Source organism: Podospora pseudopauciseta (assembly GCF_035222475.1).
Source record: "Podospora pseudopauciseta strain CBS 411.78 chromosome 5 map unlocalized CBS411.78m_5, whole genome shotgun sequence".
NCBI lineage: Eukaryota > Fungi > Ascomycota > Sordariomycetes > Sordariales > Podosporaceae > Podospora > Podospora pseudopauciseta.
Window position 1 is genome coordinate 1,663,911 of NW_026946665.1, and position 13,911 is coordinate 1,677,821.

The 13,911-nt window shown below is 54.1% G+C and overlaps 4 protein-coding genes across 4 annotated transcripts; 1 reads left to right on the forward strand and 3 right to left on the reverse strand.

Moving 5' to 3' along the window:
* Positions 1-531: 531 nt before the first annotated feature.
* Positions 532-8,049, reverse strand: QC763_511300 (uncharacterized protein; the record flags this gene model as incomplete). Its single annotated transcript, XM_062913686.1, has 5 exons — positions 7,919-8,049; positions 6,645-7,695; positions 1,144-6,583; positions 1,003-1,080; positions 532-937 (listed from the first exon to the last, which is right to left on the reverse strand). The coding sequence occupies exons 2-5, from the start codon at positions 7,579-7,581 to the stop codon at positions 532-534; spliced, it is 6,861 nt and encodes a 2,286-aa protein (XP_062765083.1). The 5' UTR covers positions 7,582-7,695; positions 7,919-8,049.
* A 98-nt stretch (positions 8,050-8,147) lies between these two features.
* On the reverse strand, positions 8,148-8,750 carry QC763_511295 (uncharacterized protein). Its single transcript, XM_062913685.1, has 3 exons — positions 8,538-8,750; positions 8,403-8,481; positions 8,148-8,342 (listed from the first exon to the last, which is right to left on the reverse strand). Exons 1-3 carry the CDS (start codon positions 8,698-8,700, stop codon positions 8,237-8,239), a joined length of 348 nt encoding a protein of 115 aa, XP_062765084.1. The 5' UTR covers positions 8,701-8,750; the 3' UTR covers positions 8,148-8,236.
* Positions 8,751-9,823: 1,073 nt separating this feature from the next.
* Positions 9,824-11,375, reverse strand: AES1 (hormone-sensitive lipase HSL). Its single transcript, XM_062913684.1, has 4 exons — positions 11,121-11,375; positions 10,900-11,053; positions 10,367-10,833; positions 9,824-10,310 (listed from the first exon to the last, which is right to left on the reverse strand). Exons 1-4 carry the CDS (start codon positions 11,299-11,301, stop codon positions 9,961-9,963), a joined length of 1,152 nt encoding a protein of 383 aa, XP_062765085.1. The 5' UTR covers positions 11,302-11,375; the 3' UTR covers positions 9,824-9,960.
* A 1,363-nt stretch (positions 11,376-12,738) lies between these two features.
* On the forward strand, positions 12,739-13,635 carry QC763_511270 (uncharacterized protein; the record flags this gene model as incomplete). The annotated part of the gene is made up of 1 exon (XM_062913683.1): positions 12,739-13,635. The coding sequence occupies one exon, from the start codon at positions 12,739-12,741 to the stop codon at positions 13,633-13,635; it is 897 nt and encodes a 298-aa protein (XP_062765086.1).
* Between the last annotated feature and the right edge of the window lie 276 nt (positions 13,636-13,911).

The window sequence follows — 13,911 nt, forward strand, 5'->3', positions numbered from 1 at the left end:
TCGGAAGCGGCTGCGGAAGCGAACACAGCGTTGGGGGCGGTCGGACACCTACTAGCAGTCATCCAATCTCTGCCCACCACGCAGCGGCCGCGCTGTTCACCGCCAGACGAACACGATAGGAAGCCATACCAGAGCAAGATTCAGTTGGGCAGCCGATGGTTGCCGTCGATAGAAAGAAGTTGTTATGTCAGGGTCCAGCCAAGCTGCACGTCGGGAGCGTTCCGATTCGAAAACACCTCACCTCCTGTGATTGGCCAACCGACAGCTTCACAAGCCCGCCTGGAGCCCTCGCCAGCGCGGCGCTATGCCGCTGGGGAGCAGAAGCTTTCCCCCGGATTTTCAGCGGCTTCGACGGCGCCTTGGCTCTGAAACTAGCCCTGTCTTGGCGGTGCAACTACAGTCAGTCCACACTGCTCATCAAAGGCAAAGAGAAAAGAAAACCACTGGTGGTACCTATCCAATTCCAACTACCTTATTTTGCTGTGAGATTTTGTAACAAGAAAAAGCAACGAAAAAGGAAACCCTCTCCATCTACTGCTTGCCCAACCTCTCTTCGTAGCTATTGGCCTCAGGTTCTTGAGGCTCATCGTACTCATCTCCATACCCATACCCACCATCCCCATACAGGTCATCCTCCCCCGTGGCCCCGAGAACATGTCCGTACGGATACAAGCCGTCGTCATCTTGATCGGCCTGTCCCATGAGATCCATGTACCACGCCCACGGGTGCTCAGCCTGCTCAGCCTGCTCCGCACTCTCCGTCCTCTTCAAAGCCGACGGGATGGCGCCCTGGTGCTGCCTCGGCGGCGACTGTTCCCTCTCCAACGGCTCCCTGAAACTAATGTTCCTCACCCTCTTTCCAAGAGTTTGTATAGGGATCGCTCGCCTGTCAGCCTCAGCCTTCACCTCTTCATTTTCGTTTTCCAATCGCGTCGTTCTAAGGTAGGTCATGTCAGTCTCTCATGCGATCACACGTCCCAGATAATGAATGGAGACACTTACAGGCGCCTATACTCCTTCTCAGACCTCGCCAACTTGCCCAATTCGGCTTTGATCTCTTTCCATCTCCTCTCATCGTGTCTATTTCCCATCTGTGTTAGCGCCACCTCATAATGGGGGAATACTAGACGTCGAAAAACTTACTTGCTCATCTCTCCGTTCGCGCTATTCTTCTTCTTATCCCTCAACACATTCAACCGATCCCTCTGCTCCTCCTTCTTCCTCACCGTCTGGCTAACAAGAGCTAGCAATCGTTGCCACTGATTGACCGGCCCGTCCCCAATCATCTGCTTCACTTCATCATCCCACTCGGCAATGGCCTTGAACTCCTCCTCCAACACCTTGTCCTCTTGGGCGATCTGCTGTTCCGTTTCCTTGTCAGGCTTGTACGTGCCGTCCTCGGAGCCTCTTCTCTGTCTCTTCCCCGGGGGCTGCTTCGTGGCACTGGTACCTGGCGGCAGCTTTCGTTTCCCAGGCTGGTTCACCGCGGGGGTCTCCTCATCCTCATCAGAGACAACGAGGAACTCGTCGGATGATTCGGACGTCTCGCCGGTGGGGACATAGTCGGGATCCTCCCCTCGTTGCTGACGCCTTCGCCTCTTTTCCTCTTTTTCCCTTGTTCTTTGCTTTTGTTCCTCGGTCAGCGGACGACGTGCAGTCGGTTTCTTGCTGGACGTTGTAGGCTGTGGAGCTACTGGAGGCTGTGGAACCACTGGAGGTTGCGGAGGTTGTGGAGGATCAGGACCCCCCGTTGGTGGTTCAGTCTGCTGAGTACCACCACCGCCGCCGCCGCCGCCACCACCACCACCACCACCACCACCATCACCATCGTTTTCATTGTCGCTAACTGGAAAATCGTCAACCTCACCCAGACCAACACGGCCTGGTCTGATCCTCGTCGTCCTCAATCCCCACTGGTTCCCATCATGTCCCAGTCCCTCCATGATCTCCTTGTACTGCCACGGTTTCAACCCCTGTGGAAGCCCTCTCATCCCGATCCGTCTTTCGATCTGCCCCACCATGTGTCTCTGACTGACAGTCCGCATGTTCTCCCGCATGGTCCTAGGGCTGAAGCGCTGCCCCGGAGCCCTATACGGTCCTTCGTCCGGAAATTCAAACCGATCGGGCTCGTCTGCCGAGTTGTCGTCCTGTGACGAGTGATAATCTTCCAGGGCACCCTCCTCATCCTCATCTGCCTCCTCCTCCTCCTCTTCCTCCTCCTCCTCTGTCGAGCTGCTCACCTGCACCGGCGTGGTCTGAGTCCCAGCCGAGACACCGGTACGTTTCTCAGGTGTATCCCCAGCGCCATCAAACCCCATCCCATCCACCTCATCATCATAACCCCCCCCCACCGACACCAAAGTACTATTCCCCTCCCCAACCCCAATACCCAACCCCGGCGTCCTCCCAGTCTGAGCCATATACCTACTCCACTTCCTCGGACTCCTCTTCCTAATCTCACTTACCGGGACCCCCCCTTCCCAACTCCCCCTCGAAGCCGCCACCAGCCCAGCCATGCCATCATCCTCATCAAACCACGCCGGTCTAGCCCGCACATTCGGCACGTCAGGATCAAACGGGGTCTCCCACTCAAACCCCGTCAGATCCTCCGCCGGGATCCCCTCGTCGGTAAAAACCCCCAGCTTGAGCGGTTTCCCGACAGGGTTGGTGCACCACTTCTCCAACCACTCGACATGTATCTCATCCCCGTAGTGCTCGTCCCACTTGGCAGCATCCCAGCCCTGGCCGACGAAGTCCATGCAGATGGGGCATGGCTCACGCTTGTGCACTTTGCGGAAGTGGTCGACTGCCGTCTCGGGGGTGCGTAAAACAGGGAGGTAGCACTGGAAGAAGGGACAGTTTCTTGTCTGGAGAGCCAGGTCTTGAATGGCCCTCGCGCGGAGTTCTTCCGGCATGGGTGGCGGGCGGAGGGTGTAAGGTTGGATGCCTACTTTGGAGATGAGGTTAGGGGACATGTTGGGTTTGTGGGCGGTGACCACCTCGCTGATGACGGGTGGATCTTCCAGGGGAGGATCGGTAGGGTCGATTGTGGGAGGTGCTCCGGGGGGGAGCTTGGTGGTGTACAGCAGCTTTGCTTTTGTCAGCGTGTCCAACGCCTTGATGTCTTCCAGGGTGGAGTAAGATGATTTGGGAGGGGAAGATGGCTTCTTGTTTTCCGCGCCGGGACGCGGGGGACGGGGGGTGGTGTCTGTTGGGTCGAACTTGGAGACGTCACGCTTGCCGGGAGGATAGGGGTGGGCAGGACTGGTGCTGGCAGGAGCGGGTGGGGTGGGATCACTTTCGCCGGTTAGTTCTTGGATCCTCTTCCTGTATACTTGGTCTAAGGTTTCCCTGTTTTTGTAGCCGGCTGCTTCTGCCTCGTTGTTGGCGTGTACTTGGTTCCAGTAGTTTTCCTTTGCCGTGATATCTGGGAGACCAACCCCGGGCTTGGTGCTTGGCCAATTTCTAATCCAGTATCCAGGGCGGTTTGGATTTTCTACCCAATGCTGGGGGTCGGGCGAAATCACACCCGTCTTTGCCGGGCTCTTCTTTGTTGGCTTGGTCGTGGGGTTTGGTTCCTTCGTTGGCTCTTTGGGAGCCCTCTTCGCCGCCCGTCCTGCAAAGGCCTGGGCGATACGGGGGTCGACAGCACCCTTGGGCTTACGGGGGGCTGTGAGTGGTGTCGGAGATCCCCTGGGCTTTCGGGGTGTCCTGATTCTAGAACGTGCGACGGGTTTGACCGGTTTGACCCGGGGTGTAGTATAATGGCTCGGCGTTGGCGTTCCCGTCTCAGTGGGAAGGGTCACTCTCCGCCTCTTGTGGCGGGTCGGACTGGGAGTCGGCTGAATACGGGGCTTTTCTTTAGGCTGCTCCTGTTGCACAGGCGCGACGCTCAGATGTAGTGGCCGCGTGAGCGGTGGTGGCTCGGATTGTTCCGGCAACTCTGGCTTGTCCTTCGGTATCTTCACGAGTTGAAAATGATCTGGAAGGAATTTTAGCACCGGAACTTTCAACTGTTTCTCCCAAGGCTGCCACGTCCCCAAGTCTTCCATCGGTGTCGCACGATACAATTGCCAGTCAAAGTTGTGCGTAACCGGCGGCGGTTTGTATCTGCCCCATAGCTTTTCCTGTGGAGTTTCGGTGTAGATGTCGCGATATCCGAACGGCTGATGCTCATAGATGCCCTCAAAAACCGGCAACGATTGCTCATCCACCTTGTTGATCCGCAGGTAAGGGTGGACAATGAGCCTCCGGGTCACTTCCCATTCAGTCTCAGTCATGGATGGACTAACAAGAATGTCAGGGAGGTCAGGGTCAAACCCTTGGGTGATGCTGAAGTGGTCCGTCTTGCTGTCAAACGGCCCCCCATTTTCCATCACTTTGCCCACGAACTCTCGGAGTTTGTCAAGTGAGATCTCCCACAGAGACAGTGGACACTCATGCACCGAAGCCCCGTCGTAGGAGGCGTCCTGGAAACTATACCTCCTCCAGACCGGTCGTGACACGATAAACTGAGGGAACAGGCTGAGTGGGCTGGGTGCTTGAACACCCTTCGGGTAGATCGCTTCCTTTGTCAGCTTCTCTATCTTCGCCATCAACTCGACAAACGCCTCAACAAGAGGCGTAAAGGCTCTGCTTAATGCCGGGGTAAACTCTGCATCCGGGCTACTCGTATCGAGTACGTCGACAAGGCTTATGTAGAGGGATGGAGGTACGCCCGTTTCGTCAGCAACAGGGTATTTTCCAAAGTGTGGCCCGAGCCAGTTCTCGCCAGGAAAGAAAACCTCGAGGTAGGTCAGCCCAGCGAAAGGGACCCCTTCTGCTGTCTTCCAGATTTCACTCGCAAGGATCGGTCTCAGCAACCTCTCGGCAACAATCGATGGAGCCGTCAGTTCCAAGTGCGTCAGATACCAGTCGTCAGACGCGCTGTCATATGCCTTTGTCTGGCCAGGGGCTAAAATGTGCCATCGATCGGAAACCTGCCCCGACCCCCCTGGAGCGAATGCCCGAAGCGTTACCGCGTAAGTGTATTTCTTCGCGTTGACTATGTCGAGTTGCGCCGCAATTACCTCCCAATTTGACTTGAGAAAGGCCAAGCCTCCATATGTTACCGGAGCTTTGGTTGGATTGCCCTGCTCGTCGGTGGTGAAGGCATTTATCAGCGCAGCTGGGATCGCTGGGCGGCCTGGGCGGTCACGGATAGCTCCCGGTACTAACACACGGCATACTTGTTGCATCCAGCGGCTGTACTGATTCGTGAAGAAGGCAGTGGCAGGAGCATCGTCCCCGGCGGGCAACGGCAACCGAAGGTAAGCAGCGTCTGGTCTACCTCTCCCTTTCAACTGTGGCCAGTCCAAGGTGACCTTTCCAACATGGTGTCTGGCTCCCGGCTCCCACTTCCAGGGAATGGGGTCATGTGGACCTGCCACGAAGGGGATCAGCTTCCCAAAGTACGCGCTGTCTCCTGGACGGTATTGCTTGTCGATCTGCTGGCAAAGCCAGTTGAATGCGACGCGGTCCTTGGCAAGGGCACCTACCCCAGCACACTGCACGCGGCAGGCATGCTGGTTGATATCAGCGAGAAATGCGTCCTTCTCCTCTTGCAACTCATAATCCTTGCTGGGATCCATGATGTAGAGGTTGTAAGTTACTCCAGCTCTGCTGTCGAGGCCAAGCAGACGGTCAACGGCGTCCACAAAGCTGTTAAAAATCCCACGACGGAACCAGACAACACCCTGATACCCATGAAGCGGGATCATCAGGCTCTTTCCAGGCTGGAAATCAGTTTCCTTGGCGAATTGCTTCTCCAACTGACCAACCTTGGTTTTGAACGTCGGTGCCCTGTTCTCGTCCAGTGACCATCGATCCGAGGCATTGTCGAGGGTCGACAGCGGTGGGTATTTTGCTAGATTCCTCCACTGCTTACTTTTCGGAGGTTCCTCATCTGCCATGCCACCTCTGATGTGCAGGTTGTCGTCGCTTTCGTCCTCTTCCTCTTCCATGTCCCAATCGTCATCCAAACCTCCACTGCGAAGGCCTATCTGGTTTGTTTCCATCATGTCGAGATAGGCGTTCACGTCCAAATCACCTTCGCGCGAGGCAAGGTCCTCCAGCGCCAACATGTCCACATCGGAGCCTTCCTTGGTGCTCTCCCCATCAGACACGAGGTCTTGCTCTTCCCCCATCACCACATCTGACCCACCATCTGAGCTCACCTCCACCGCCTCGAACCATGTCTCCTCGAGCTCGTCCTCCCACTCATCCTCTTCCAGTTCTTCGAGATCATTCTCACCTCCTCGAAGCCCTGCATCGTCCTGGAGCCGGGGCATCCATGGCGGCGGTTTGAGCTGCCAATTCCCCTCGTCATCAGCGTATACATCCAGGTCATTCTCATGATAAGGCCTCGGTTTCAGCCCCGCAAGCGACGGGGGCTTCCCTATAAAACCAGATGACCTCCCTCTGAACCTAACCGGCTCATCATAGTAAGGCCCATACCGCTTTTCTTCTTTCCTCCTGGTCAACAACAGTCTCCTCCCACCACCCATCTTTTTGGGTACTGGCGAGGCGGTGACATTATTCAGGGCTATTTAACATGTCAGTAAGAAACCCCAAAACAAAGGAGGAGGCGGAGAGAAGAAACAAACCCTTCGCAGGCTCCGGAATATACTTCTTGAAGTCATTCAAAAAGTAATACCTATCCTCAAAGTACTGCTCCCGAAACTCTTTCGACCCCGGCTCGAACATATTGCCCTGCACCTCAGCCCCCGGCACCGGGATGGGAACCCCAATATAAAACGCCGCCAGCCTCGACGGCAAATCCCACGCCTCATCCTCAGCATCATACCCCAACACCTTGCCAATCTGAGGCCTCAACCTCTGATACCCAAGCATATCCGCCTCCTGAATCAGCGCCTCAGCCCGGTTGCTGCTGTACGCGACAGGGATCAAAGGCCAAATCTTGGCCAGCTGCTGCGTCGTAAAGTTGGCCTCGAGAAACATCCTCAGTGTGGTGCTAGCATCCTTCCCATTGACAATCTCCCTAACAGCATTCCTAAACTGCTTGGTGATATACCCAAACCGGTCCTTTGTCCGCGCATCCGGGTTCAGCCGCGGATCCAGATTGTAATCCTCCCGTTCATGGTCCGGCATGAACGGGTCGTCGATCCGATAGAACCTGGGCACCTCCCGTTTCCCCACCCAGTCCTTTTCCTTTTCCTTTGCCTCCCTCGCGGCCTCCTCCACGTCCCAGAATCTTTCGGGAACCTTGTCAATGTTCTTAACCGACGTGAGCTCGCTCGTGGGATCGAGCGGGTGGTAATCTTTTCTTTCCGCTGCGAGCTTGTTCCATGCGTAGGGCGAGATTTTTTTCGCGCTCCGGTGGCCGAAGTTGAGTGCTTTCCATTTGCCGTAAACGGGACGTCGATACGGTGGTGTCTTTGCCGGCGTGACAGGCCAGGCGCCTGGGGGCTCGGGGGTGGCCATCAGTTTCCAGTCTTGTTGTGTCCCGGCCATCCGCTGCTCAGACGTGCCTGACCAACCGGCGTTGAGAAAGTTCCAAATCCTTTGAAACATGTGGGCCATCTTGGAAAGGGCTTGGTTGTGGTGACAGTGTGTTTAGGTCGGGTGGTGGTGGGGGAGAAGGTGAGACGCCGATGGGGCGGGTTGGAAGCTTCATGGTGGTGGAAATATTCGAGGCTTGGGGACAAAGCGTGGTCAGTAGACAAGCTGGTGTGTTGGGTGGGGAGAGCTGCGTGCTATTTTCTTTGTTGTTCGAGTCAAAATACGGACTGGAAATCACGACCGCCATTGGGCTGAGGGGCAACAAACAAAGGCAACAGGGCTGCTTGCGAACATGGAAATTCTGCGGATTGTGTCCGGAAGGGGTAATGCAAATAACAAAGGTTTGTGTTGACCTAACATTCAGACTCAATGATGGCGATGAGATTGAGTTTTTTTGCTGACGGCTGCGCGCCTTTGAACCTGTCAATCGTTCTTTGGGCGAGTTGCAGAGCAAGCAATGCTTTTTGACCTAACAATGGCATTCATTGAATGATGAGGTTTGGTACGGGGGTACCATGTGACCTCTCCTCCCTCTGACCTCGATGACGAAATTCGACAACATATCAACTTGCACAAATGCAATGGTTGTATTCAGTTATATTATACATTATGCCCTCAATCACCCCAACATCTCTTGAGGTGTCGCTCATCAAGTTCGACCATACACCCGCCTCGATTACCCGCAACGGAACGAGCTGATACGGTTATCGAACCTTCCATTCCCATCGCTAAGGTTGGCGTCGTCTTGGTTCTGGTACACCAGCCCCCGGCAGTTGGCGTGTCTGCAATGATGGTTAGAACAATGTGAACTCCTTTGATTGAAGGTTGGTGCTGTGACTTACTCCCACCACTGGCAATGCCATCCTTTTCCAGAGTGGCGTATCGAACTGATGACATCGTTCCAGCTGCCAGAGAAGTTTACTGGAGGACTTTGTTAACCCTTAGTTACTCAGAGAGAAGGAAGAAAGGTTGCTTACCGCACTCGTTGCGGCCGCCATAAAAGGTCCGGCATTGACCACCCCACCAGGGGTCCTTGCAGGCATAAACACTGATAAGCTCTTGACCCCCATTCGACTGGGAGGCCGTGACTGGCAGGACGCCAAGTGCCACAAGGATCGCAAGAGACTTGACGTTGAACATCTGGATGGTGTCGAGAGCCACGAGAAAAAGGCTCCAAGAGTGATGTTCGAGGGTGAAAGAGCAGTAGGTCGTTGTTTGTGAGCCGGGCGGCCTTGTTTTCTTATGTTTTTTCTAGGGTCCTCCCCCCCCCCGATCCTTCGGCGACCCGTCAAGTGATCGGCAGTCATGAAGTTGGGGTGATTCAGATGAGATCCAGGATCATGATCCACTATTCAGGGTCCAAGATGATCTCCCGAGCTCCCCTAGACGCTAGTGCTTCCGCCTAGCTGGTACTATCGCATCCTATATTTGATCCTAGATTAGCACGGATATCAGGGTGGCCTCCAGTCAGCAACGCGACAGGTCCGGATCTGCTTCCCGAGTCTCACGTTCTGTTAGCTGAGGTGAGATGGCAGGGGTCCAATCCCACAGTGGAGTGCAACGGCAACAGCTTCTAGATCGACAATCTGGTTCTGGTGTTGGCTGCCGTTATTCTCGCTGTCTTAGCATGGTCCGTGTTGTTGATCCAGACCGTACTAATGCCTAGGCGTCCTCCAAGTCGTTTGCCACGTGACACTCACGTGTTATGATCTCTTTGCAGCTGGTGGAAGCTTTCACAGCCGCATCACCGCAACGATCGCAGTATCGCATCACGGCCAATGTCGTCTTTTCATGAAGTCTTGGTTAAGACAGCCTCCCCATGGTCAAATCACACTTCCATGCAACATCCCATCCAACAGAATGGAAGAGAACTCAGCCTCACCAACCCGCCAAGCCAATAATTCGAACCTCGCAATGCTAAGCTTGACGCGGCCTGTTTACCCCTCACAGTAAAACAACATCTTCAACTTGTTTCAACTCTGTCGAAGCGACAATGGACAAACTGATCTCAACCGACGGGAGTCAACTGGAACCTCTCTGCTCTGGATGGGCGGCGAGGGACATCAGAGTTCTTCCCCCAAGTTCATCGCCATCAGCGGCTCTGTGGCACTTGGCTTAGTGTTGATGGCACCCACTGCATGGTTGGCGGTTATTTATTTCACATCACTTGCCTGGATGGAGCAGCTACTTTATGATGTTGGGGTTTCCCCAAAGTGATAGCCTGGATATTTTTCCCGTCGAGGTGCCTTGCAAGGAACTGTTGTGGGCCGATTCATATCTTGACAAAATCTTGTGGTTGGGCTAAACGGAGAACAACGCGAGTCACGATGCCTCCCAGTATATGTACCCAGCAGATGATATGTACACGTCTCATGTCACTTAATATGCCTTCATTACTCCCTACTCGATGCAAACCTTCCCTTCAAAGAAGCTTCCATCCCAAGCCTCAGCCACCTCCTCAGCAACCAACCGGTTAATCTCAATCCCCGGGTGGTAATCATTAAACCACAAGCACGAAACCCCATCCCCATTCCAGCACTTGGCATCCGGCGAGCCATACTCAGTCGGGTTATCCAACGCCTCATTGAAGGCAACCCCCGTGTCGACAATCTTGATCACCGACCCAGCATTCGCCGCCTGGAAAGTCGCGGCCCGGGAAGCGATAGCAGCGTTATACTTGGCGATAGCGGCAGCCTCGGTTTCCTGAGCCCACTCTGTCTCCTCAACCATGACAGGAGTGCGATGAATCGCTTTTCATAAAGTCAGCACGAAATTCTCCGAAGGAACAGGAAAAAGGAAAGCTTACGCGGCACACCCAAAGCAACAAACTGTCTCGCCCCCGCATCATACAACACCTGCAGCTGCCCAAAATACGTATCCATAATCTCGCTCAGCAGCTGGTCATACTCCTCCTTCCACCAGCTGTTCCCCACGTCGTTCACGCCGATCCAGATGCCGAAGAGAGCGTTCTCTGCTGTCCAGGGGGCGTAGGATGGCTTGGTGGCGATGGTGTCGGTGAACTGCTGGACTTGGTCGATCAAGCTCAGGACGTCCTCTCTCCAGGGCTGGACGAGGGTGGCGTTGGTGGTGGCGCCGCCGTAGGCGAAGTTGTAGGTAAGGAGGGTGGAGGCGTTGTACTGGGAGGTGAGGAAGCCAACCCAGTTTAGGCCGCCGGAGGCTGTCCAGCCGGGGAGGGGTGGGTTGCCAAAGGGGTTGGAGGGGGAGGGTTTGGTGGAGAGGGGGTCGAAGCCTGTTTGGGAGTAGGAGTCGCCGCTGAGGGGTGGTGTTAATCTTCATCGAGCTGGAAGGGGGCAACAGGGACAACATGGAGGAGCTTACAAGTTGATGAAGTACTTGGCGGTGGAGGTTGGGCTGGAGGATGGGGCGGCACTTGTGCTGGTCGACTGGACAGAGCTGGTGCTGGTGCTGGTGGTAGGGATGACTGTCGGGGCGGCAGTGGTGCTTGTTGTCTGAGAGCCTGGCACACACTGGTCTTGATGGTTGTCAGTCGCAATGCTATGGGAGCTATCTGTTGCCAGGAACAGGATTGGGAGACGTACGATACCAGTCGTTGTAAGCCGTGCAAACAGCACCAGAAACGCACACCTTCGACCCTTGATATCCAATCCCACCACACTGTCCCCAAAGATTCACAGCATTTTGACGTCTAGTAACAGCAGCTAACCCGGGCGCCGCACTCAACAGAGCCACCAAACCGGCCTTGACAATTTGACCACCCATTATTTATTCGGTTCTCAACAGGGGACAGAGAAGATGAGGCTCGAACTGAGATGAGATCAGCTGGAGAACAACAGGATCCTGATCAAAGCAACAACGGGAGATCGCACCTTATATTAACTCTTTCCCGCCTTGTCATTCTCCCAATTATGGCCTGGTTCCGGCTCGCCGGGCTCATGGTGGTAAAAACACTCCATCGCACGTGTTCGGCTGTGGGAAGGGTGTAAAATGATTGGTGGATTCATGCTGAGCAAGGGGTAAAGTGGAGGTCACGAATGCAGGAGGGCGGAGGGAGAAGATGCGGAATACCACCCCGAACAGCCGAATGTCTTGAAAACACGAGGTGATGTTGCCATAGAGAGGCGGACGGTGGAGGAAGCAGCTCCATCAGGGTAAGGTGGTAGGCTAAAGTTTGCTTCCCGAGGTTATCGACAGGGATCCAAACTTGGTTCGGGACCAGCGGTGCATGGCCGGCCGAGATATTGTGAATCTTTGAGTTTGACGACCTGTACGTCAGACATATTAGGAGATCATGTCTCCAGTCCGGTCTGGACACTTCTGAAGAACTTCGAACACAGCATTTTTGGCTGCAACTACAGTTTTCTAAGACCGTACGCTCATGCACCAACAACCCTCAGATCTTTCTTTCACCACATCAACACAAGATCGATCCCGTTGATCGCGAGCGCGCACATCAGAACCCTGCTGCAAAGGAAACGAATGGCTTCCAGCAAACAACAATGCTTCCAACAGGCCATCAGCAGGGGACTTTTACCCTTTTGGTTTCGTGCGTCGATTATTGCACCATGTGCCAACAGCTTTTGAAATAGACGCTTTCGAGTGATACCGCCAAACCTCACGTACTATCTAGCGACAAGTCCGACACCGAACTGCTTGAAGAAAGGCGGCTCATTGGTGGACTTGTTGAAGAAGCCGTTTCTGACTCCTCAGTATAAATCTCGCAGGCAATGTGAGGTGGTACATTTCCGGCCGAGTCTGCCAAGTTGATGTCTGGGCCTCTCCTAAGGAGCAAATCCAGGATGGACTGGACGTTTCCCCAAGGCGATCGTGAGCGTGACTCTACCAAATGTTTCCGAATAACTTGATGCAGTAAAGGAGCACGAAGTGATGGCAGCTCCTAATCATATTTCATGGGGTCGATATCGGCTCCAAAGTCAAGCAAGACACGGATGATTGAGTCATTTACTGACCCAAGCCAGTCTATCACCTTCTAAATAGTGTATTCTAATGGAGTGCGAGCAAAGGTTCTCTTGGTGACGTCCGCACCGGCTATCAGGAGGAAAACCAGACTCCAAAAAACTCTGTGCTGAATTGCGATCCATAGAGTTCCACTGTTCGATAGATCGCTATCATGATCACGCAGAAACTTTATCGAGCTCTTTCCAAAAGCATCAATCCATATCCTGGCCGAAGAAGCCGATGCCGCAGAGCGTGGAAAATGTCCTTAACAATTCCGAGATCATCACCGCAGCAGGCCGACCTCCCATTCTCCGAACTCAAGCTGGCACAGTACTAGTATTTGACCCAACTAACAAGACGCTGCCAACGCCGCCCGTCATGACGACCAAAAATGGCAACTTCAGCACCACCAGGGAAACGGTCTACGCCGACCAACCACCCTACCCAGCGCCCTTTATCTGGGCCGGTTCCATGACGGCTATCGTTTTTCTTACACAGCACGTGGTTTTCCCTCCATATGTCGTGGATGTATTTGGGGTTGAGGAGCCGAACAATGAAGTTGCACTCGGAGGAACAGTCGTCTGGGCAAAGGGAGAAGTGAAGCCTCAGCAGACTTTCACTTATCTCGAGATCAACTTCACCGCCGGCATCGTTAACCCTGCTACAAGCACATACGTGAAGCAGAATGTCATTGAAGCGGATGACAACGACCTGGACGGAAAAGATATTGTGGAAGGGCGATGGGTTAGAGAGGCACTATATCTGACTTCCGATATCATGTCCTGTTTGGCCATTTCGAACTCAACTGGAATATCCTCATGGCAGAGCTTGGAGAATTACACAGAAACCATGATTCGGTTCTCGTACATGGCAGCCTGGAGTCTGCTGCAGAGGAGCTATGAGCCGAACAGCACACCACTCACCGTGGATTTGTACGAGGCGAGGATACAGGCCGTTGTTTCACAGTGGAGGGTCATCAGTTGGCTCGGGATTAATGTGGCCTTTTCACTGTCTTGGATCACGGTCACAGTATTAATGAAAAGGAGCATAGAGTTGGCGGTGGTTGACACAGTTCCTGATTTTATCTTGCGGTTGTATACCCACTTTGAACATCTCGCACAGCAAGAAAATACGTGAGTAAATAAAGCATGAGATCCATATCAATACCCATGCAACCATCAAGCGACCGAACCGCATGAACATGGGTAGGTATTCCGATCCATTCCCTAACCGGAAACTCAGGGACTTAATCCCCATACCTCAGCCCTACCACCCATCGTCACAACAGCCTCCATGCAGCCGCGTTATAACCCCCAAGAGCAACAGAGAGCGAACAGCCCCATCAGCAGTGAATTCTTCGGTTATTTGGACACTGTGATAGTAGTATGTGAACCCAACCAATCTCAGCGCCCG